Here is a 24,007-nt window from a genome sequence, read left to right as displayed (position 1 = left end):
CTTTTCGTACGGTTCGTACTTTTAATACCACGCAGAAGAGTCTAGGACTTGGACGGGGACCCACCATTTTTGGTGGTATCCGTTGCATTCTGATCTGTGATTGTGAAAAATAACACACTCATGTTTAGCCCATTTTTAGGTGGCAAAGTGTTATTTGTCATCCACTGGAATTATGTTCCTTTTTACATCAACTTGGCAAATGACATTATGCGACCTAAAATCTTGATGGGCAAAATGTGAAGAGTTTTATTAGATTATAACATTTATTTTTCTCCCATTACACGGCCCAAAACTGCCGACCACGCTACGCTCCCAACCTTAACTACCCACGTGTCATCACTCTTTAAAAATCACGTTCCAATCGAATAGCTATAATTTACACATTAGACATTTCTATTTATTATAAGAAGGAAAATGTTAAATGCTTAACTATTTTGTCTAACTTAAAGTCAACTTTTGCCTTATTTTTTAATTTAAAAAAATAAAAAATAAAAAATAAAAATAAAAGGTTTCTGAAGCAATAATTTTTATTTTGATTATTATTTGTTTTTTGGTAATTTTTTAAAAATAAAAACTATATTTTGCTTTAGAAAATTTTTCCTTATTTTTTAATTTAAAAAAATAACAAAATTTTAAATTTTAAAAAAAAAATTGAAGCAAAAATTTTTATTTTAATCCTTCTTTTATTTGATATTATTTTAAAAAATAAAAATTATATTTTTCTTCATAATAATGACAATTTTTTGTAAAATAATTGGTCGTTATCTATTTATTCCACTATCTATTTCATAATAATGACTATTTATTCCACTATCTAATTTCTTTAAATACTATTTTTCAATATTTCTTTTATTATTTGTTTAACTCTCTGTTTTCTTCTCTCTCTCTCTCGTCTCCAACCATGTTCTATCAGCAACCATGACCGAAAGGAAACCAAGCAGAACACAAGACTATAATCAACCAAAATGTCCTCAAACTAACAAATCTATTCACCCAATCGGTTGTATGGGGAACCTAGTGAGAAAAATCATACCAAAATAAATTTTCCTTCAACACCCATTTTTGATAAAGGGAAATTGGTACTAAAGCTTCATATACTTTCGGCATAAACCTAAAATTAAGCTTCAAGATCGAGAATCAACCCAAACCCCCATGGCTTGTCTCTGCAACTCTCTCTTCCTTCTCCTCTCTCTCTCCCTCCACACCACCAAATCCACTCCACTCAAGCAGCCGAAAGGAAGGTTGAGCCATGGGCATTGGCACATCTTTTGTGATAAAAGCTTTGCTTCCAACTCTGGATGTCTACAAAACATTTGGCTTACAAAATCCTTAGCATGGGGAGCAAGTCTGTGTAGATGGAGCTCTCGATTTGGCAATGAATGGTGAGAAACAATCATGGCAGATAGCAAAGGAGAGGGAGGGAGCGACTGAGGGATCGCAGGAGAGAGCCTTTGACGATCAAATCAGTAATTTGCCAAAAAAGAAAAGAAAATACGTTCTTTTGAGAGACAATACCGTACCTTAGTTTTTGAAGGGAGATAGTGGGTCTTTTATTTGAGGCTTTCAAAGGGCTTTTGGGTCAGGCAAGGTGCGTGGGTTGGGCCCATCTTTCGAGGGCTACCCACATGTTTGGTTGGACTAGGTGCGGGGTTAACCGGCATCTTTTAAGGGTTAGCCTTGGGTTGGGTCAAGCCATGTGCGGCTTTGACTACTTTTTAAGGGGTAGCCCCGGGTTGGACCAAGGCTAGTGCGCTGTATGGCAATTGGCAAATGAGTGGACTTAGGAAGTGGGCCAAAATTATAACAAATTTAATTAACGTGAGAGAAAAAAAAAAAAAAAAAAAAGTAAGAATGTTTTATAAAATAAAATCTATAGTGATTTTTTTATTTAAATAGTAATAAAAAGTGATTGATATAATGTAAAAAGTAAAAATATTAGAGTTAATTTTGTGAATAATTTTTTGAGATTTTGAGTGCAATCCAGCCACTCCTTTGCCAAACATAGCCCATGTGAACCAAGGCTGTGTTTGGCAATAAAATGGAAAATGTGTGTGAAACGGTACTGTAGTAGATTTGATTGATATGAGAGAAAAAAGTCAGAATATTTTGTATAAAAAAGTAAAAAAATTTATTTTATAGTAAATTTTTTATTTGAATAATAATAAAAAGTTATTGATATGATGTAAAAAATAAAAATATTAGAATTAATTTTAAGAATTTTTTTTTTAATTTTTGGGTCCGGTCCGTTTCGGTCCGCCTTTGCCTAACACAGCCCAAAATATCTTTTACATAAATTATCCAATAGTAGAATATTAACGAGGATGCAGAAATGGTGGCAAATCTGTGTTCGCAGTAATTTTCAGGTACGGGTAGTCGGGGCAGAGGAGCAACGGGCCCTGTGGGAGGAACAATCAATGGACTGCAGCGCGAGAAGTCCGAGCAGAGTCCGTGACTGTCTACAGTGTGAGAATCTCAGACACTAGTTGGGTGGGGCAGGCGGAGGACCCAAGAGAGATTACTATTCCTTCTATTGGGCCCATTTTACACGTGCCACCAATCATTTTCCTATATTAATAATTGATAAAGGTATTTAGCTCATTCGGACAAAACAAACAAAAAAAATTGGCCATTTTCATTTGTTCGTCACCTTCTTGGATCTCCTTGACTCTTCTAGTCCTTTCAGTCATCAATTTTCTGTGTCAACCTGGAACATCAATCCATCCTTTCAGGAATGAGGACCTTAATTTAAAATATTAATTAAATTCACTATTTTTTACCAATCATTCTTATGCGATAATTGATCAATTAACAAAATATTAGACTAGGCGTCTTGAGTTTGAACTACGATTCTATTGTTTATGGGAGAGTGTTAAAATGATTTTAACAGTTACGCTTTATCACACCGGTAACTAAATTTGGATTTTCACATAACAAACCACATGACATTTAACAAAGTTAGAAATTAACATAACAGTCTAGGTGTTACTTATCATACCAACGTAGCCGGAAAAAAAATGGCCCTCCTTGTCTTAGCCCCGCAAAAAAACAACCAAGATTTCATAGGATTTGGACCCTCTCCAATCCAAATGGACCGGAAGGGAACTGGTTCTCTTTAGAATAGGGGCATAATTGTCTAAAAAAAAATTGGACAATTTTGCTCCTACTTTAATAGGAACCGACTCCAATGGACCGGAGAGGATCCAAATGCGATTTCATGAAGGTTAATAATTCAATCTTATTGAATTATTTATTTATTTCATTAGTGATATTTTTTTTTAATTTTAATCTTATTTCCTGTGTCCCTACATATGCCTGATTAGTATTAGCTACCTTGGTTTTCATTGATGTCCTAGTGGGACTGGGTCAAGTTATGATTCAGTCAGACTTGAATGAGCACTTGCAGTTCCCACCGTCTAGGTTCTTCCTGTGCAGCTCTTAGCGGGTAAGTGCTACTATGGTCATGCCTAGGTAAAATAGCCATAATTGGTCTCTTCGGCCTACCATTTTTGCTCAAGAAAAAAAATAAAAATCTTATTTCCTGTGAATTAAAATCCTAGCCCTTCCCAGGAATATTCATAATTAATATTCAAAGTCCCCACCCACATCCTCCTTAAGTAGCTGCTTCCAAGTTCCATGTTCCATGTCAGCTCTAGCAAAAACATGCTTTTTAAAGTATCCTCTCAGAATCAAGGAACATGCCTTGGCAATACTTGACCTTTTTTTAGTACCAACAAAAGGCCATCATTTACAAATTTACAATGCACGAGGCTGATGGGAAAAGGATATCTTTCCACCACATAGATGATAACATGCACACTCACCTATACATTAAAATACGTTGACGTAATAGTTTACGTGATATTCACACCTCAGTCATGCACCAATTTATAATTGATGTAACTTATTACGTCAGTCACTGAAGTATTAACTGCTATACACATGATAGTTCAGATGACATTTATTTGTTTAAAATATAAATTGTTCGGTAACTAAGCACTAGACTAATTGTCACGGACAATCACCAAATCAAACTCTAACTCTAATATTTTACATTTACGTTCTTTCTGTCTTATCATTTAGTCTGGTCGTTGATTTGCAATTTGGCTAATCACTCTATTGGAAATTTGGAAGTGTTGAAGGTTGAAACACTGTGAACTTTGATCACAAATTCATCATTATGAACAAGACCACGTATAAGGGCTGAAAACAAATATCTTGATATATAGAAACAAGACAAAAATATTAGTCAGCCATTATATATTATATAAAGTATCAACTACTCATTATCCTTCCAATGCAAGCAAACATAAAGTTGGATTTATTTTGAGGGAGTTTTACAATGATAATTTATGAGATAATTCATTTTCAAATCAAGTTTCATGAGTGGTGTTCTATCATGAAAAGTGATTTCTATTTCCTTGTTTTTTTTTTTTGTTATATATAATTTTTAATTTAATTAGTACAAGAATTATTTTAATGTTTTTGTCAAGAGTATCTAGTTGTTGCTTTGATGCTTTTATCTAACTAATTCAATTAAGATCCTTAAACAATTATTAGAAGGCATGAAGGAATACAAGAAATATATATTAAATTCATTGGGCAAACTTTAATTTGAAAAATACTATCCACAATATTGTTTCCATTCAATTACAGATTTTAGTAATCTATTAAGGGACAAATATCGGGGATCGTGTGATATATAAAAGTAAATCTTATGCTCATAATTGATAACAAACCTAACCACATATGCGGCATTCTATATTGTCTTGGTGTGAGAAATGAGATGTGCTTACATAAGAGTATACTCTCTCTAAATGATACTAGACTTTTTGGATAAGCTCAAGAACAAAACCGCGCAGGATGAGTCGCAAACATACCACTTAGAGTGAGTTGTTATAACATATGCTTCATTTCATAAGTTAGCTTGTTTCTTTTATTTGATAGTGTATATACATATCATGAAAGTAATTTCATAAATCATTTCACATTTTGAAGAAGTAGTGCGGGGTAGAAAATGGTTTTATTGGAGGATCTCACTAATTAAAAGTAATTATAAGAAAGCTTCAGATTGATTAGTCCTATTGATGAAATAACTTAAATATAAACAACTTCACTATAAGTTACACACCGATCTTGGTACATTTAATCATATTTTACCCTAATAGCAGAAATAGAATGACAAAAAGGAAATATGCTTAAAATGGAGGGTATCTATATCACGGGACAACATATACACTATTAAATTTGTAAAATCTAATATGCAATAATATGATATAAAATTATCTCCATTTTCACTTGAAAATCCTTTGGTTCACTTTAACATGAACACCCACGAAAATGCAACATAAACAGACATCAATCAATATGATACAAAGAAAGTTACACTAATCTCAAGTTACTTTGCTGTAATTAACACACAACCTGGTACTCTTAATTATATTACCCTAAACAAACGTAAAATGATCAAAATGACAGAATGACCCATGAAATTCAGTCTACCCACTGCAATCAGAAGATCCACTTTGGGGGGTTTTTTTTACCCAAACACACACTAAAAATGCAAGTTACTCAAACACACATCAAACTGATAATAATCACTCGCTCTTTAATTACATTACCCCTAATAATCCCAGGAGAAGTGCAAAGACAGAATAGCCCACCAAATTCAATCAATTTACATTACCATGGTCTGATAATCTTCCCCTTCCTGGCAGAGCACTAATAAGCAGTAATCAAAAGCGGAAATGACCAACCTACCCATAGAGTTTCCAGGGGAAGAATTAACAACTAATGGGTATAATTGGTCCAAAAGAGGGGAAAAAAAAAAAATACAAAAAAAAAAAAGACAACGAAAAATCCTAATTCCCCTTGAGCAATTCCCTGTAACGCAGGAGAGAGTCAAGCCTCTGCAACCGCAACTGCTGCTTAAACCTGTTGATGAAATCATCAGCCTTGGCGTCCACCTCTTCGTCGTCTCCCAACGACGCCTTTTCCCTACGCGGCACGACGTCGTTCTCATCCAGCGCCGATGTGTCGCTCACCGACTTCTTAATCTTCTCCCGCTGCCTCTCCGGAGCGGCGCCACCCTTGTCTGACTTGCTCCGTCTCACCAACTGACCCTGACCCGGGCCCGCGTCGGCGTCGACGCTAGGACCCGGGGCTTCGTTTTCGGGTTCGGGTTCCGTTTCCGGAACGGACGAGTCAGATCTGTGGAGAGAGGGGAGGTTGAAGCATTTGAGGCGCTCCAAAAGAGAAGGAGATCGGACGAGCTGGGTCGGAGGATGATCCGGGTTGGCGTGATCGGGTTGGAGAAACTCCGTGACCGGGGCTGTGTTGGGTTGCTCGAACTTGTAGAGACCGAGGTTGAAGGACCTAACTCGGTCGATCAGAGACGGCGGTCGACCGAGTTGGTGCTCTTGTTGTTGTTGTGGTTTTCTCTGAGAGCCGAAATGCGAGGTGAGGTAGAGGGTGAGGATGGTGAGGTTGACGAAGACGAAGAGCCACGTGGAAGTGAACCAAGTCGCCATGAAATCCCCAATGGAGCTCATCTCAGCAACGGCAAACACCCACACACACAGAGACAAGAGCTTCTTTGGCAGAGGGTGACGATGAAGCTAGGTTAGCCGAGTGTCGTGTATTCTTTATTGGGAAATATGCTTCTTTATTTATATTGTTTTCCTTTTTAACTCGTAGTAAATTTTTTGTTTATTGTTTTTTTCTTTTCGGTGTTAAAAAAAGGCCATTTAATGTGACATGTGATGTATGTTACAGAGAGGTTTGGGACAAAGGAATAATAATATGTTATTACTGTCTCTACGTATGTACACGATCTTTCGGATTTGTGATAAGTGCTGGAAAAAAAAAAAAAGTAACTCTTTATATTTAATTCTATTTCTTCAAATTGTTTCATAAAACTTTTTTTTTTTAAAAAAAAAAAAGAAACTAAATACTAAATATGCAATATTACTTTTTTTTTTTCAAGTTTAGAAACTCACTTTCTTACCAATTAAATATAAAATAAACGAAAAATAGTCGCCCCGCAACCATCCCAAGTTTTTGAGTGGGAATGATCATTCGACCGTTCTTATCTAGTAGATGTGGGCGCAGAGTCACTTTTTAACTATTCCGATCGTCACACGGCCATCTTTCTCTTTTGTTGAGGATAGCCACGTATTTATCTATTTTTTTTTCTTTTTTTTTTTTTAGAAGTAGTAAATCAACCTTCACATTTGAGTAAAAATAAGCACATATTTTCTCAAAATATTTTTATATGATGGCGTTGAAAAGCTTTTATAAAAAGTGTATTTGTATTGTGTTTTATTTTAAAAAAAAAAACGTGTTTGGCATTTTATTTTTTGAAAAATTTGTTATGTTTTGTATTTTAAAAAGTGATTCATTTCTTAAATGTTTTGAGAAAAGTGTGTCAAATACTCCTTTTATTTTATTTTATTTTATAAATGGCATTACATTTTTTTAATATATATATATATATATATTAACTCTTCAAACCCCTCTTCAGCTCTCCCGATTAATATTTACGCCTCCAGAGTCTTAGAGGCCGGCCACCTTCTCTTCTGCCAATACCAACCTTCTATGGAACCTTTGTTAAAATATTTTATAAATTAGGTTTATTGATATTTTTCTTAATATGTTATTTCTCTTTATGATAGAATATTGTTATTCTCTATTATTATATTTCCTTGTAAGATTTATTTTCTTCCTTAATTAGTGTAGGTCTACTTTAAAATTTCTTGTTCATTATTCATTGTCTCTCTATAAATAGAAAGTTATGTAATATTGTTTAATATAATAGTGAATATACAAGATGTAACCTATAGTCTCTCTTTGCTTTCGCTCTCTCTTTTCTTTTTCTTTTTCTTTCAAATTTTAGTATTTTATATACATTTCAACAACCTTCACCAGCAGAAAATACTTTTTAGGATGACAATAATTTTTTTTTAAAATTAAAAAAAATATATATACTTTTTTTTAGAAAAATGTTTCCAATTAAAAAAGTTTTATGTAAAAATAACATTTATATGAAAACAACCAAAGCGTACTTGAAACTTTTGGTTTTTGTGTGGCGTATAATCAACTGGTGAAAAAAAAGGAGAGAAGACAAAAAAACCTAGAAAAACAGGAGTTGCAAGCATGATGCCAAATGGTCAAAGCATCTATAAATAATCTGTTAAAGCATCTCGTGCCAGATGATGATGTCAATCTCAGTGGCAGTATTATGTTAATCGATCTTATTAAATTATATGTAATATTTTTTAACTTTCTTCTCAGGAACTTTATCTGAAAGAAAAGTTGCGCACGAAGAGGCTCGTGTAAAAACGTTATTATACAGATATGACAGTACTAATCAACTCTTGAAACAATAAAATAAAACAAAAATTTAGGGCTTGTTTGGTTCGCAAAATGTTTAGTCCATTGAAAGATGATTAGTTACCACTGAGAATAAAAGAGTGTGGAATATATTAACTATTCATATTCCTTTATTTGGTTATAACGCTGCAATAGACTAACTAATCATATTCCTTCGTTTGGTACAATGTAATATGTTGGTGAATGGAATCATATTGTGATCAAATTTCCTAAAATACTCTTATAATACAAATTCAATTTATATTATTAAGGACTTTCATTCTTTTTTTTTTTTTTTTAAATATAAACAATTTTACTATAATTTTTTTTTTTTTTGTTTTTAATTATGTCAGGTATGTGGCCTTCTTTTCTTTTTCTTTTTTTTCTTTTTTTGCAATTATGCTACAAAATTATTTATATAAAAAAAAATAGTTGGAGAAAACAAAATCAAATTCAATCTTGACATAAAAAAAAAATATAGTTGGAGAATGTAAAGAGAATAAAAAAAAAATCAAAAAACAGATTATATATTTGTATTTTATAAAAATTTTGCAGATTCTGTTTCTTCATAAAAAAAAAAAAAAAAGAAAAAAAAAAAGAAAGAGAAACGGAGAGAAGAAAATCAAATGGAAACGGTACAGAGAATCAAAAGAAGTGAAAAAACAGAATTTAAAAAAAAAAAAAAAAAAAAAAAAAACCTGAAAAATGGTATAGAGAAGGGAGACGCCATAGAGAAAAAAAAAAAAAAAAATCGTTTGCACTTGCAGAAAAACTATACCAGAAGAATGAGATAGAAAATAGAAAGAGAGAGAACAAAATATAAAGACGGAGAAAAGAGAAACGGATATATATATATATATAGAGAGAGAGAGAGAGAGAGAGAGAGAGAGAGATAAATATAGAAGAATCAAGGAGAGAGAACGAAATTTAATCCCACAAGTGGGGTTTTTTGTGGCAATTTACACAATTAATTTAATCCCACAGAAAATGATTAGCTAAGCCACTCATTTTTTAGTGCTTAGCTAATCCTGTGTGTATGAGATTAATAGTCTCATGGGAATAGACTATTCTCAGGAATAGAATGTTACCAAACAAAGGACTAGCTATACATAGTATTAGCTAGTCCAATCCAAGGGTCTATTCCGCAAACCAAACGAGACCTTAGCATTTACAAACACTCGAAAATTATAACATGCATAGATACATGCCTTATGCATGCAAAATTATAACATGCATAGATACATGCCTTATGCATGCTGCTGCAAGAGCATATTTCTTGACCCATGCATGCAGAAGAACTAATTAATTAATTAATTAAAAACAAATTGGTCTAATACAAAGCTGGAACGTGACCATGTATATATTGTTTTTAATACAAGTTGGCATCTTTTCCCATTCGATGACATATATTGATACATGAGAAATATTTAGATACAAGAGTTTTCCCATTACACTTGCGACCAGCCTCACGTGTTCTCCATCGGATTACCGCAATTGGGGGGGGTGGGGGGGGGGGGGGGGGGGGCGGGGGTGTGTAATCTTGGGTTCGTGGTGAAAGCAACGGCGGCTTCATGTATCATTATCCATGAAAAGACATTCAATGCGTGACAGGCTAGCTAACATTTGGATATAAAAAATTATATTATATGTTTTTTACTTTAACTTCTCCATTTACCGACATAATAATTCATATAATATTTCTTATTATGTTACTTATTAAAATGTGTAAATTGTCACGTTACAGTTTTCATGACACTTACAAACTAATATAGAGCTCAAGTGACGGTCTAAATAATATAGCTTGTCAATGATGTAAGACGATATTTACTTTTATTTTTGGTAAAAATGAAATTAAAGAAAATATCAAAAATAATATTTGAGCAGCGCCGCTTTATTATAATTTTATCTATTTTCAGACAATGGAAGTACGATTCCTGCTAATTGTCAATTTTATATTAAGATTTTATTTAATTTTATTAGGACTTTATTTCATTCCCTTAACAGAGTTAGATTTGTTTTGATTATTTTTCTTTCTTTATTATGATTAGGTTTGCTATTGCTACTAAGATCATGTTTACTTTCTTACTATGGTTATATTTACTTTCTCTACTAGGATTAGATTCATTTCCTCTACTAGAAGTATGTTTACTTTTTCTATAAGTATTTATTTTCTATAAATAGGTTTGCTTATTTTGTACAACTCAAATCAACTGAATTACTATCAAATCAGAGAATTTTCTCTCAAATACTCTATGGAATTTTATTTTTCTCTTTTAGCTTGTAGGCTTGTTTTTATCCTTTTGGATAGAAGACCAAGATACTTCTTCTTACAGAATCAAAGACGCTGCTCTTTGATTAGTTACCTTATCTTCTATTACGTCATACAAGTAAATTAATTTATTAAAATAAAAATTGTAACACCAATAACATTTTTCTTGAACATATTGTTGTTGATGACAGTTAGTCCATGTGGTGTCAACAAAACTTGTATTTAAACAACTATAACCACTTGATTCATGCCCAAAATCATGTCAACGGCGCTTTATCTTTTTTTAACAAGCTCTCTGCCTTTTTCAAGTAAAATAGAAATGAATATTTTATTTTGTAAACGGTATACCTACATACACGGGAGAGGCTTAGGTGCGGTAGTGCAAAACTACCGCACCATGAAGTAGCCCAAAACGACCCAGTTTGGGGTCGTTTTGGGCAATAAAAAACTTTTTTTTTTTAAAGTAATAATATATATTAAAAAACTAAAAATATTAAAAAAAAAATAGAAGAGAAAGAAAAAAAAAATGAAAGCAGTGGCTAGGGGACAAAATGGGGTGGTCGGACCACCCCATTTGTGGCCAAGGGAGTGGCTGGAGCCACCCCTTGGCCGGTCTGGGGTGGACGAACCACCCCCATGGCCAAGGGGGTGGTCTAGCCACCCCCAAAAGGCCAAAAAAAAAAAAAAAAAAAACGTTTGGGTTTTGGTCCTTTGGGGGTGGTCGGACCACCCCCAAGGGCCTGGGAGTGGTTTCGGCCACCCCATACCGGCCTTGGGGGTGGCCGAAACCACCCCCAGGCCCTTGGGGGTGGTCCGACCACCCCAAAGGGCCAAAACCCAAAACTTTTTATTTTTTATTTTTTTCCTTTTGGCCTTTTGGGGGTGGTCCGCCATGGGGGTGGTTCGTCCACCCCCAGACCGGCCATGAGCCACCCCCTTGGCCAAAATGGGGTGGTCCGGCCACCCCATTTTGGCCCCCAGCCATTGCTTTCATTTTTTTTTTTTTTTCATATTTTTAGTTTTTTAATATATATTATTACTTATAAAAAAAAAGTTTTTTATTGCCCAAAACGACCCAAAACTGGGTCGTTTTGGGCTACTGCATGGTGCGGTAGTTTTGCACTACCGCACCTAAGCCTCTCCTGTAACTAATGCATCATTAATTTCGGGGGATCCATTCCTGGTTGTATGCAGAACAACATTAATTTCGGTCCCACTCGTCTCCAAGCAAGCCCATAACCCAATTCCAATGCCCACCAATAAATACCGGCTCCAATTGACCTGCAGTGTGAATGCAATGATATAGGTCAAACTTAAAGATTCTCAACAAAGATGCTTCAACCCCTCACATAGGCCTCATCAGAATTATTTTTTACTTTTTTTTTAGGCAATTTGATAAAAATGAATAATAAATAAATTAAAATAATTTTTTTTCTAGCATCCTTTAATGGTTAGAGAAATAATAAATAAATTTTTAAAAAATAATATTTAAATAGAATAGTGAAAATAAATTATTAAAATAGTGAGGTTACAAGAAGTGCTCTAAAAAAATGAATAGTTAAAATAGATCATTCCCAATGGAAGAGCCATATTTTTATGTAAAATGGCTCTTCAGAACTCACTTTTATCTAGTTTAGCTAAGCCATTTTTAAGTGTCTCCACATCCGATTAGCTATATTTCTATCTATTCTATTAAAATATTATTTTTTTACTCTTTATTGATTCTATCTTTATTTCTTTTCTAAAATTCATATTTCACTTTTTTATTTTTTCAATGGTAATTCATTTAGCACAATAATTTTTCAACGATTATTATTTTTCAAATAATGATTTTTGTAACTATAATATTTTTGAAATGGTTGTATTTTATAATAATTATATTTTTTAACAGTTATTTTTTCAAATTTCGTATTTGCCAACGTTAAGTATGAAAACCATATATATATATATATATATATATATATATATTGACACATACGTACAAGAGAGATGCGAACTTGGATCTTCCGAGAGAGACTAAGAGCTCAAGAGGTGGGTAAGAGAGAGGTGGGAAGAAGAGAGCTGGAAATGCCTTTTTTTTAGACGCTATTGTGTGAGAGAGAGAGAGAGAGAGAGAGGGAGAACGGAAAAAAAAAAAAAAAAGAAGGGAAAAAGATAAAGTATGAGAGAAAAACACTAAAAAATAAAATGGCTCCTTTGAAAAGTGTTGCTACATTTAACTTTTTTTTTAGCTCTTCTAATCAAACATCTATTTTACATATATTTTTGGCTCATCCAATGTGTAGGGTTTTTTGAACATTTAAAGAAACTGCTAATAATAATACTCTAAATAACTGCCTGTGAGACAAAATTTATAACTCAAAACACAAAATACTCGAAATAATTTTTAAGTAGGTTACATTAAATACAACCAAAAAGTTAAGTATATAATAGAGTAAGGGCCAGTTTGAGATTGCGTTTGAGGAGTTTAAAAATGCTTTTAACACTCAAAATCCCGTGTAAAAAAAAAAGTACTCGTTTGGTACAAAAATTAAAAGCATTTTTAAGGGTAAAAAAAGCTTAAAAATGATTAAAAAGTACTTTTGACAAAAGCTTTAAAATAAAAATTTTGCTTAAAATTTTTTAATTTAAAAATTTTATTTCTCAAACGCAATTTCAAACATGCTCTGAAGATCACATCTCATTCAACTCAAAGAGTCGTTAGCTATGTTTGGCAAAGGAAAGCCCCGCACTGTAGCTGGAACGTCACTGTTCCAGCTACAGTGCGGGGCTGACATTTGGCCAGCTTTTTCATTTTGTTTTTTTAATTTTTGAAGCAAAATATATAAAAAAAAAAAAAGAAAAGAAAAAGAAAACAGAGGGGAAAGATGGGGTGGTTCCAGCCACCCCTTGGCCAAAATGGGGTGGCCGGACCACCCCATTTTTGGCCAAGGGGGTGGCTGGAGCACCCCATTTTTTGGCCAGGGGGTGGCTCCAACCACCCCCTTGGCCCAAAAAAAAAAAAAAGAAAAGAAAAGGAAGGGGTGTATTTGGGGGTGGCCGGAGCACCCCCAAAGGGCTGGGGTAATTCGGCCACCCCATACCGGCCGTATGGGGTGGCCGAAACCACCCCCAGCCCTTTGGGGTTGCTCCGGCCACCCCCAAATGCACCAATCCTTTTTTTTTTTTTTTTTTTTTTGGGCCAAGGGGGTGGCCGGACCACCCCCTTGGCCATGGGGGTGGTCGAACCACCTCCAGATCGGCCTGGGGGTGGCTCCAGCCACCCCCTTGGCCAAAAATGGGGTGATCCGGCCACCCCATTTTGGCCAAGGGGTGGCTCCAGCCACCCCATCGTTCTCCTCCTTTTTTTTTTTTTGCTTTGAAAAAAAAAAAAATTCACGTGCAGCAATTTTTAACCCAATTTTAATACTTTGTTTTTTTTTTTTTTAAAAAAAAAAAAATTACAAAGTCAAAATTGGTGTCAGATTGCACTGTAGCTGGAACAGTACCGTTCCAGCTACAGTGCGGGGCTTCCCCTTGCCAAACGTAGCTGTTAGTACCACTCATTGCATTTTAGGGAGTTGAAGACCTCGTTCTAAGTAGTGCTCATCACATCAAAAAAAAAAAAAAAAAAAAGTCCTCAATGGCGGTAGATAAACCATATTCAATTCCCATAAAGTTTTGGTCGTAGCATTAAATTTTTTACCTTGAGATAAATTTCCTTTCTTAATTAATTCCGACCTTTGACGTCGTTAAGGAAACGTCGTCACTCGCAATTTGTACTCATCAGGATCAGCTCTAGCTGGCTTTGTTAGGTAGGGCGAAGACTTGAATATAAATACGGTTGAGAAGTCGTTCTGTTATGTTTGCGGTACAGGTGTGACGTCATGCTTCTGTCGTCATTGACAGATCTTTTTTGGCGTCATTCGAAACGTGAGCTTTCCCACGTTTTATCACTCATCGACGATAATACCAATGGATAGAGACTTTAGAGTGATATATATAAATGCCAAAAAAAAAAAAAAAAAAAGACGAATTTTCATGACCACGTAATTTATAAAATCGTAGTAAATAGCATTAATATAATTTAATTATGTATAAAGTACTGACAATGAAAGACAACAAATGTTTTATCATCCTACGTGGACTCCTCGTCAGCTTGTTTACACTATGTGAACGAAGAATTTCGTTTACCAGAGGCAGAGACCAGCATGTGCCCGGCTGGACCCAGCTGTTCATTGCCGTCCTCGAAGAGTGTACGGTGTGAACATACATCGTGATTCGTGACATACCAGCCATGTGGATGTGCTCCTTAATTTATTGGTCTTACATGAGTGCAGGGTAGCTGCAATACTTTTTTTTTTTTTTTTTGGACAACTTATGACAATAAATAATGAAAGATTTAGAAGAAATTTGTTTTTTTTTCAAAAAAATAAAAAGAAAAAAAAAATTGTATTAAGGGGGTGACGGTTGGTATATAGAATCAAGATTTTTTTTTTTAATTTTTTTTTTTTTTTTAATGTCGAGAAACTTTTTCAAGGCAGGACACTTCAGACCCACCTCTACAAAATAAATCTCGATCCCGTGTATCACACCCTTAAAAATTTTCTTACACGAAACTAGTTAAATTATTGACTTTTCATTAAGGAATGTGGCTCTAAAAAATTATTTGCACCCATTAAGTATTGAATCTTAAACTTTGAAAGGAGCAAATCTCAAGATCAAGGCCTCCATCACATGGGCCAAACCCATGAGTCCAATTTATTTTTATAGGGGTTAAAGCTTATTTTTTAAGCTTAAAAATACACACACACACATATATATATATATATATATATATATATATATATATTTTGTAAAAAAGAAATAGAAAACTGAAAATACATGGTTATGATGAAAAGTTAAATGAGACATAGACTCATGAGTCTGGATAAGATCGGATAGGTTCAAGAAAACATCATATAGCCTAATAAGTTAGTGGGATTAAGTCTTGATTGAGATTTCTAAAAGTCTTTTGATATTTTATTACATAGATTCTTTTCATATCTCAATTGAACACAAAGACCCTTTAAAAAATAAAAAATAAAAATTGAACAGTAAGATATTTTATTTCATAGATTAATTGAGCCCATATGATAAAAATATTTCAAGGGTTGGTTTATATTTGTTATTTCGAAAGGTTCTATTCAAAATCAGTAATTTTAAAATATGCTATGCGAAAACATGATTTTTAAAATTATAAATAAATGTTTGGTAAAATTGTAATTTAGCCTTTAAAATTGTACATTTAAAAAAAAAACACATTTTTATCTGATGAGATTTGAAAACGTAGATTTTTCTGTGTTTCATGTCGTAATTTTTTAAAAACACAATTCCAAACGATTAATTTTTAGAGATTTTGTTTAAAATTACACTTTTTATCTATGAAATCACAATGCTAAACACGCTTTAATAAACAAAGGAATAGAAACAGATTTTCTAGCAATTGGTCTTCTTCTATTATATAGATTTTTTTTAAGCCTAATTGAAATTAAATAAGTACGAGGGCCGGAAATGAAACTCTCAATTGCATTTAGATGGGCTGATAGCGGGCCCTTAACTGGCCCATGATCAGATCTGCAGCCCAAAGCCGCTCTTTCATCTTCAAGCTTCAGACCCTCTCTCTGTCTCACGCGCGCGCGCACACTTCACTGATACACACATGGCTTCCCCAAGAATTCTGCTCTGCGGCGACGTTCTTGGCCGCCTCAGCCAGCTCTTCAAGCGGGTCTCAACGGTCTCTCTCTCTCTCTCTCTCTCTCTCTCAGCATTTATGAATGTCTACGTATCTCTAGGGTTTTGTTTTTAATTTCAGGTCAACAAATCGGCGGGCCCATTCGACGCGCTACTCTGCGTGGGCCAGTTCTTCCCGGAATCGCCAGACCAGCTCGACGAGCTTGCGGACTACACCGAAGGCCGGTCGAAAGTCCCTCTTCCCACGTACTTCATCGGCGACTACGGCGTCGGCGCTTTTAAGGTACTATCGGCGGCTTCCAGGGACCCTGCTAACAAAGGGTTCAAGATGGACGGCCTCAGGGTCTGTGAGAATCTTTTCTGGTTGAAAGGCAGTGGCAAGTTCACGCTCCATGGTACGCTTCAAACTTTGCTATTGGATTAATTTGATTTTTAAGAGGCTAGCAGCTAATTTCGATTAATCTAAGTAGTTTTGATGTAATTGTAGCGTAACGTGGTCAAATAAATTCACAGTTTCGCTTTATGGGGTTACAACATCAATACTGTACTACTTGCTCTTTTAGCAGCCAACAAGAGTTTTTTATTTTTATTTTTTTATTTTTTTTTATAGTATTTTTAGCAGTCTGTAAGAATGATTTGGTATTTATAATTTAGAAGAAACAAGAATACAGTATGACATGAGAAATTAGTTCGTTATCTAGAGTGGCATTCATGAGTTTGGTTGACAATGTGATACATTTCTGGGTTAGATTACGAATTGTAAGTGAATGTCTATAATCACCATATTGAAATTGCATGGTGAATTCTGAATAATCTTGACAAGAAGATTGGCATTTGAATGTATTCTTAATTCAATGATATAGGGTTTTTATGAGGACAAATGCTGATGACTTTGAAGTTTTTTTAAAGATGAATAATGACTTGTATTGTTGTTTTTATTAGCTGATTTAATTTTGATTGTAGGGTTATCTGTGGCGTATTTGTCTGGTAGGCATTCATCCGATGGTCAACAGTTCGGAATGTACACGCAAGATGATGTGGACGCTTTAAGAGCTATAGCTGAGGAACCTGGAGTAGTTGACTTGTTCCTAACATATCCTTCCTCTATTATGAACTAGGAGCTGTTCTTGAAGTTGGTTATTTTATATGTGATTCTGAATGTTACTTGACTTTTAATGTGTGGTCTGTTTAATTGACTACCTTAATCATTTACCACTAATGAATGGCCGAGTGGGGTGACAAATGAAGCAGCTACATCTGATCTTCCCCTAGGATTCTCTGATTCATTTGGCAGCGATTCTACCGTATCGGAATTAGTAGCAGAGATAAAACCACGGTATGTGATGCTTTGGGCTATTCCTGCATGGATCATTGTACATAATGTAGGATCAGAATTTACTGCCTCATTGAATAGATATTTTGTTTTTGGAATGTATTTTCCATATTATTTCACATTTTATTGACTGCTTTCTGGCCCAATATATAATGTATTAAAAGTTTATCTTTGTATTAAAGGAAAATTATATGTTGTTTTTATTGGTTGAACTTTGTCTTCTGTGGTAGGTATCACATTGCAGGTACTAGAGGCATTTTCTATGCTCGTGAACCTTACTCTAACATTGATGCTGTGCATGTAACCCGATTCTTGGGTCTTGCTTCTGTTGGGAATAAAGATAAACAGGTTTGAGTTTCTCGTAATAATTTTTTGTAAGCATTCGTGAACTCTTTTGCCATAATTTTATCTTTTTTTCTTCTTCTTTTTGCAACAAAACTATTGATTTTTTATTTTTACCTTTGGCAACATATAGTCTCAACCAAGTATCAGTTAATTGTTTTATTAATGCTGGAATTTCCAAGGATAGCTCCTTTGGAAAGAGTTGCTAAGGGCATGTCTATTCCTGAGTATAAAGCATGACTACTTCACAGAGATGGCCCTGATGCTGCTAAGCACTTGATTACCTTGGAGGCTAATTTTTAACATCACTTGCATTTATATTTTATTTATGATTTCTAGATTCTGCATTACTTTGGTAAACCTTGCTCTGAAAATGTTGGGCATATGCATGTGATGTTCTCTCTTGCATGGGATATCTTTCATTTGCTCGTCTTTTCTTCAACCTTCAGTATTTAGATAATAGCTTCTGTGCATTCTATAACTATTGGTTGGGAACTTGCTCCACAGAAATTTATTCATGCGATTTCTCCTACTCCAGCATCTGTCATGTCAGCTGTTGAGCTTAGTATGAAGTCCTCAAACACTACCTTGTCTCCATATACATATTCAGAGCAAACAGTCCATGCCAAGGAAGCCACAAAGAGGCCTAGTGATAGTGTTTATGACTCACAATATTGGAGATATGATGTCTCCCAAAAACGGCAGAGATATGGAGCAGGAGATGGTCGTCAGCTGTGTTTTAAATTTGTATCTTCTGGGTCTTGTCCGCGAGGGGAAAAATGCAACTTTCAACATGACAGCAATGCAAGAGAACAGTTTCTGAGAGGTGTTTGTTTGGATTTTATTAACAAAGGAAAATGTGAAAAGGGTCCAGATTGCAACTTTAAGCACAGCCTGCAGGATGAAGGTGAGAGCAATTCTCACCGGAAACGAGGATCTGAGAATGCTAGAACTAACAGGTTGGTGTTTTATTGAAGTGATATTCATATTAACTTAGTCTTTTGTTTTGTGAAGATGTTTGAGTCATTCTTTTTGTTATAAGTATTTTTTTTAAGTGAATGGAGTTCATTAAAAACCAAAGGACGCACCCAAGTACACTAAAAGTATAAAAGAGAAACACTTAAACAGAGAAAGAAAATAAATAAATAAAGTCATGAGAATTAGATTTATGAAAACAATCATAAGTAACAATTCATTGAAAAAGGGTATGAAAAAAGAAGGCCTTTAGCTTTGCCATCGTCCTCTCATTGTCTTCAAAGCTCCGGTTATTACTTTCTCTTTAAATGCACCACATCAAACAGAGCGGAATCATCTTCGACAATACTTTACTTTGAGAATATAGATGTATGTGTGTGTGTGTATTTATATTTATATTACATATGTCCTTTTGGTGCTGAGTAATGCTCGATAATTTATTTTTATCCTACAATTGTCCAATGATGTTGATGTGGCACTCCAAATCAACCATTGGATCCTATTTTTTATTTAACAAGAATTAATTTAAGGGTTGATTGGGAGTGCCACGTCAGCCATGTTGGATAGAACTATAGTATCTGGCACTTCTCTTTAATGCTTATTCATTCTTATGAAATGATCCAGTCTCTTATATTAACTATCTGTCTTGCAACTGAGTTACAGGTCAAAAGAGTGCTGGTTTTGTATTTCAAGCCCCAACGTAGAGTCACATTTAATCATCAGCATAGGAGAGCATTACTACTGTGCACTGGCTAAAGGCCCGCTTGTTGAAGACCATGTACTAATAATACCTATTGAGCATTTGCCTAATACCCTTTCACTACCACAGGAACATGAAACTGAGCTTCTTGGATTCCAGAATAGTCTCAAGAGGTATTATAAGAATCAAGGGAAATCAGTTGTTTTCTTTGAGCGGGTTTCAGAACGTATTACTCATGCTAATCATCAGGTAAAAGATTTCTCCTTTGCAAGTTCCTTTATTAGATGCATATTGTGTTAAGACTTGGGAATGGCTGACAATCACCCAGTGATTCCAATCTTTCCATGCATGACAAGCCACTCTTGTTGTTTCCACTACTGAAGATCCTACTTAGGCTGAAGAATATGAACTTTGTATTTTAACCTTCTTCTTTTTTTCCTTATTTTTCTTTGGGTAAATTTCATTTATTCCACACATTCCTTGTGTAGGCTATTCCTATTCCATCATCCAGAGCGGCTGCTGTTCAAGATATATTTAACTTAGCTGCTGAAAAGCTGGGATTTAAATTTGTGGCCTTGAAAAGTAAGTTTTAATGTTCAAGTGTGTACTTCAAGTTCACTGTGCCAATTGGCTCATAAATATTGCCCTGGATCCTTCAAATCCTTATATGCCTGAGTTTTCTGCCACAACCTTGTTTTCCTGTGCCCTAATATGTTGTCTATAGAAGATATGAATGTTTAATTAGTGGGTGTGTGGAAATAAATAGATTCAATAGATATCACAATTTGGTTTTGAGTTCCCCCCCCCCCCCCCCCAACCAACACGCAAAAAAAGAAAAAAAAAAAAAATTCAAGAATGATACTTGTAATATCTATGCATGTTGCAACATCTACTATTTCTTGGCTTCCACTGTATCTTAATTCTGTTATTCTCTTTATTGTAGCGAATGAGAATGCTGATGGAAGAAAATTGTTGAGGACACAATTCAATAGGGAGTTTAACTTCTTCTATGTTGAACTCCCTAATGGTACAATATTATCACATTTGGTTGAGGAAAATGAGAGTTTTCCTGCTCAATTTGGACGCGAGGTAAGCTGCTTGGTATCTATTATGTATATTTGTTCAAAATGTGCATATCTTTTTCTCATTCTTTTTCCCCAAAATATGGAATTCGCCAACTCATGCAATATCCACAATACTTGGCTGTGTCCCAATATTTGTTCTCAGGGCTACCTAGATTAGTGTAGTGCTAGTCAGCCATGGGATGCTAGAGGACCTTCAGGCTTCGTTATTTGAAATTTGACTGATATATTTGAGTATTCTATTTTTGAATTTAGATTTCATTGAAATGTCTACCCACCCTCATAGAGGTCAATCAAATATGTTTGTATTTTTAAAACAACAGTTGAGTTTCATGGTATTTTCTTCATTCTCATTAGGGATAGTGACACAAGACAACTAGGATGTGCTTGGTAGCCAACAACAAACTTTCAATAAGCAAGTCAGATGTATGTTAATTTCTAGATGCATTAAGGAAACAAATATATGCACCAAATGACTCACATTTCACTTTTTATGCTTGACCATTTTGTTAGTGGTGACAAAAACGGGGGAGAGTTTGCTCGTCTTAAATGACAAAGTTGTTCGCATTATCATGTAAACCATGAATTTTGGTTGTGGCATGGCTATTGTAGATACTTGTTTTTGGTCCAAGCTATTGTACTAGCATGAAAATTGTGTAACAATTAGATTGGAACATCACCTTCCATGGGAATGACTATATGTCAGATTTTATTACTCTTCACAAGCAGCAGAGTTATTCCCCGCATTGTTGAACATTTGTGTAGTGGTTTTTGTTTAATTGCGCTTGTCATGACTTTGGACTTTCTTTCTTAACTATATTGGGTTAGTGGTCTTAATGAGTTATTTCTTGTTAGCCTCCAATTGAGTGGAGTACAGAATTTCACAGCATATCTGTTTATTGTAAAGATTCTGATGCATGGAGAGCTCATATGAATCAATATAAATTTATTTTTGTCAGAATTTCTTTGGGTAAAATTTAAACCCCTGCCCCGCCCTTCCAACCCAAAATAAAGAATCTAATCTCATAGGAGATGGAATTGTCATGGAAAAACAATTGAAATGTTATAGCATGTAATCTATGCTGCAGGTTCTGGCAGGCTTGCTGAAGATAGCAGATAGGGCTAATTGGAGGAATCATGCAGATAGCAAAGAAGAGGAAACAAAGATGGCAGAAAATTTCAAGAGTCGATTTCAAGAATTTGATCCAAATAAGTGATTTTCCAGTAACAGAAGCCAGGACTGATGCATAATGTATTGTAATTCTAATGTACACGTCTACAGAGATTCTTTATTAGTTGGTGAGGGATGCTACCCGCCTTAGAAAGGTACTTTTGACTTCTTAAATTTTAGGGCACCAGAGCCCACTGGTCAATGTAGTTGACATTGATTTGTCATTTGAACAATGCTGAGGATTTGTTTTTTGGTGTCCTAGGTGGAAGAACACCCGCCTAGATGCACACTGCACCTGGCAGTCTCCACTGCTCCCTACAAAGATTGCCAGCCAACTGTCTATCATCTCTGGTAACCAGTGGAATTAAGAGGTATCCTCCTTAACAGACGAGATGCTTGAAACTGATTTTCCTTCACAGTAATTTATGTTTCAAGTCAAGGCAGAGATAAGACAAGTTTAGGCACCCGAAATATACGTATTGTGCCGTATGTATTCAGCGGGGGATTTTAGTCTTCACAACCAGAATTTTGATGTCTGCCACATGTTTGGAAATACTTCCTGTTAATCTTATTTATGTCACCTGCAAATAACCAAGTAACAGCCACAATTTGCAATTTAGAAATAGAAATTTTTTACATCAATCTATACAAAGCCTTCATGCATCCAAACAAGTTCCTAGGTGGCTACTGGGGTATGATTTTATTCACTTTGTGCATTGCTGCTGTGTTTTGTTTTGTTTTGTTTTGTTTTTTTTTTTTTTTTTCCCCTAAGCTGTGCATTGTTGCAGTTGGAATTTATTGTGCAAGGATTCCCTGCAATTTGGTGGGGTTGGTGGGTTCCGCGGCTTCAATTCGGGCAACATATTGCAGTGGATCCCTATCCAAATTCATTAGAGAGGGTATATAAAAGTTGTTGTTATTGTGATATAACGTTTTCTTCTTTGTTGGAATGATTCGTAGCTTTGAAATTATGCCGGGTTTGTGAGGTGAATTGACCAAATTGCGAAATCGCGAGATGGTTCCCGCTTAATCCGGGTCTTGGGGGCCCACGAAGGGTCGTGGAAGTCATAGTGGGCACTGGGCTATCCAAATGAGTGGTTCCTTGAGAAATAGGTTTGGTAGGAGAGTCGTCCCCCTGGCCCCTGCTACAAAGAAAAAAAAGGGATGGTGGGGGGTTTGGTAAGGGGAATCCAAATATTCATTCAAAAAAAAAAAAAAAGGATGGTTCTTTTTCAGCCTTAAACGGGGAAAAAACAAAAGCTTGATGGAATCTTGTGCTCTCTCGCTGCATAATTTCACGTGGGTTGTAAAAGTGGTTGGGATGTTCTTGGGATGGTCCCATGTTTCTCTTAAGCTTTCAGGAAGGTAGACCACTGGCCTTTGCTGAGCTGTGCCTGTTACACCACTCGGCTTCATTGGCACAATGGTCCTGTAAGGATTACGGTTTTTTTTTTTTTTTTCTTTTTTTTTTCCCCCTACTTTTAGGCCAATTAAATTTAAAAAAAAAAGAAAGAAAGAAAGAGAAGCTCATTGTTTTCATCTGCTAACCGACAGTAAGACAAGGACAGAAGCTTTAAAAAAAAGGTAAGGATTTCGGGGGGTTGGTTTTAATTCTTTAGGAAAATTAAATTGGAGATCCAAATGCATTATTTGATATGTTTTGTTATGAATGACTTAGAACATGTGCGGATGTTGTAAAAATGAGAGCTTTATATCACATGGATGAACTCATCCAAATGATTATTATTATTATTTTTTTTTTTAAAAAAAAAGGAAAATTGGGGGTTTTAATTCTAGTTTAACCATATGATGAATTCAACCGAAAGTACCAAACTTAATTTTTTTTTCCCGTTAATAAAAGGGAGGAATAAGTTGTATTAAATAATCCCACAACCGATAGGACTGTTTTGTCTCACATCTCATATGCTCAACAAGGGAAAGCAAAAGCTTTCCATGTGTGACAAAAAAAAGGTACAAACTCTTCAAATGGTCCATCACAGATTTACATGGGGGCACAATCTTTGTGGCTTGGATCTATCTCCACAAGATGCTCCTT

At 35.0% G+C, this 24,007-nt stretch overlaps 2 protein-coding genes across 3 annotated transcripts; one reads left to right on the top strand and one right to left on the bottom strand.

Moving 5' to 3' along the window:
• Window positions 1–5,564: 5,564 nt before the first annotated feature.
• On the bottom strand, window positions 5,565–6,658 carry LOC132165944 (uncharacterized). The gene has a single exon (XM_059576660.2). The coding sequence runs from the start codon at window positions 6,546–6,548 to the stop codon at window positions 5,859–5,861; it is 690 nt and encodes a 229-aa protein (XP_059432643.1). The 5' UTR covers window positions 6,549–6,658; the 3' UTR covers window positions 5,565–5,858.
• Window positions 6,659–16,265: 9,607 nt separating this feature from the next.
• On the top strand, window positions 16,266–23,382 carry LOC132165905 (CwfJ-like family protein / zinc finger (CCCH-type) family protein). Of its 2 annotated transcripts, XM_088511870.1 has the most exons (12): window positions 16,266–16,391; window positions 16,470–16,743; window positions 17,312–17,441; window positions 17,565–17,684; window positions 17,912–18,029; window positions 18,531–18,982; window positions 19,662–19,947; window positions 20,187–20,280; window positions 20,642–20,787; window positions 21,869–22,106; window positions 22,214–22,322; window positions 22,740–23,382. In XM_088511870.1, exons 1-10 carry the CDS (start codon window positions 16,317–16,319, stop codon window positions 21,995–21,997), a joined length of 1,824 nt encoding a protein of 607 aa, XP_088367996.1. In that variant the 5' UTR covers window positions 16,266–16,316; the 3' UTR covers window positions 21,998–22,106; window positions 22,214–22,322; window positions 22,740–23,382. The 2 variants fall into 2 exon arrangements, with proteins under 2 accessions (XP_088367996.1, XP_088367995.1); XM_088511869.1 differs by lacking the exon at window positions 22,740–23,382 and having other exon boundaries at window positions 22,214–22,614.
• Window positions 23,383–24,007: the final 625 nt, after the last annotated feature.

The sequence above is a fragment of the Corylus avellana genome, chromosome 11 (assembly GCF_965113065.1).
Source record: "Corylus avellana chromosome 11, dhCorAvel1.hap1.2, whole genome shotgun sequence".
NCBI lineage: Eukaryota > Viridiplantae > Streptophyta > Magnoliopsida > Fagales > Betulaceae > Corylus > Corylus avellana.
This window is presented reverse-complemented; position numbering and strand designations above follow the sequence as displayed.

Bases quoted from the DNA above. Each gene is read 5' to 3' on its own strand.
- LOC132165905 (XM_088511870.1), top strand. From the start codon at position 16,317: ATGGCTTCCCCAAGAATTCTGCTCTGCGGCGACGTTCTTGGCCGCCTC. The intron at 18,030-18,530 runs GTTTGAGTTTCT...CTTGCTCCACAG, and splicing joins TTGGGAATAAAGATAAACAG to AAATTTATTCATGCGATTTC. The intron at 19,948-20,186 runs GTAAAAGATTTC...TTCCTTGTGTAG, and splicing joins TTACTCATGCTAATCATCAG to GCTATTCCTATTCCATCATC.
- LOC132165944 (XM_059576660.2), bottom strand. From the start codon at position 6,548: ATGAGCTCCATTGGGGATTTCATGGCGACTTGGTTCACTTCCACGTGG.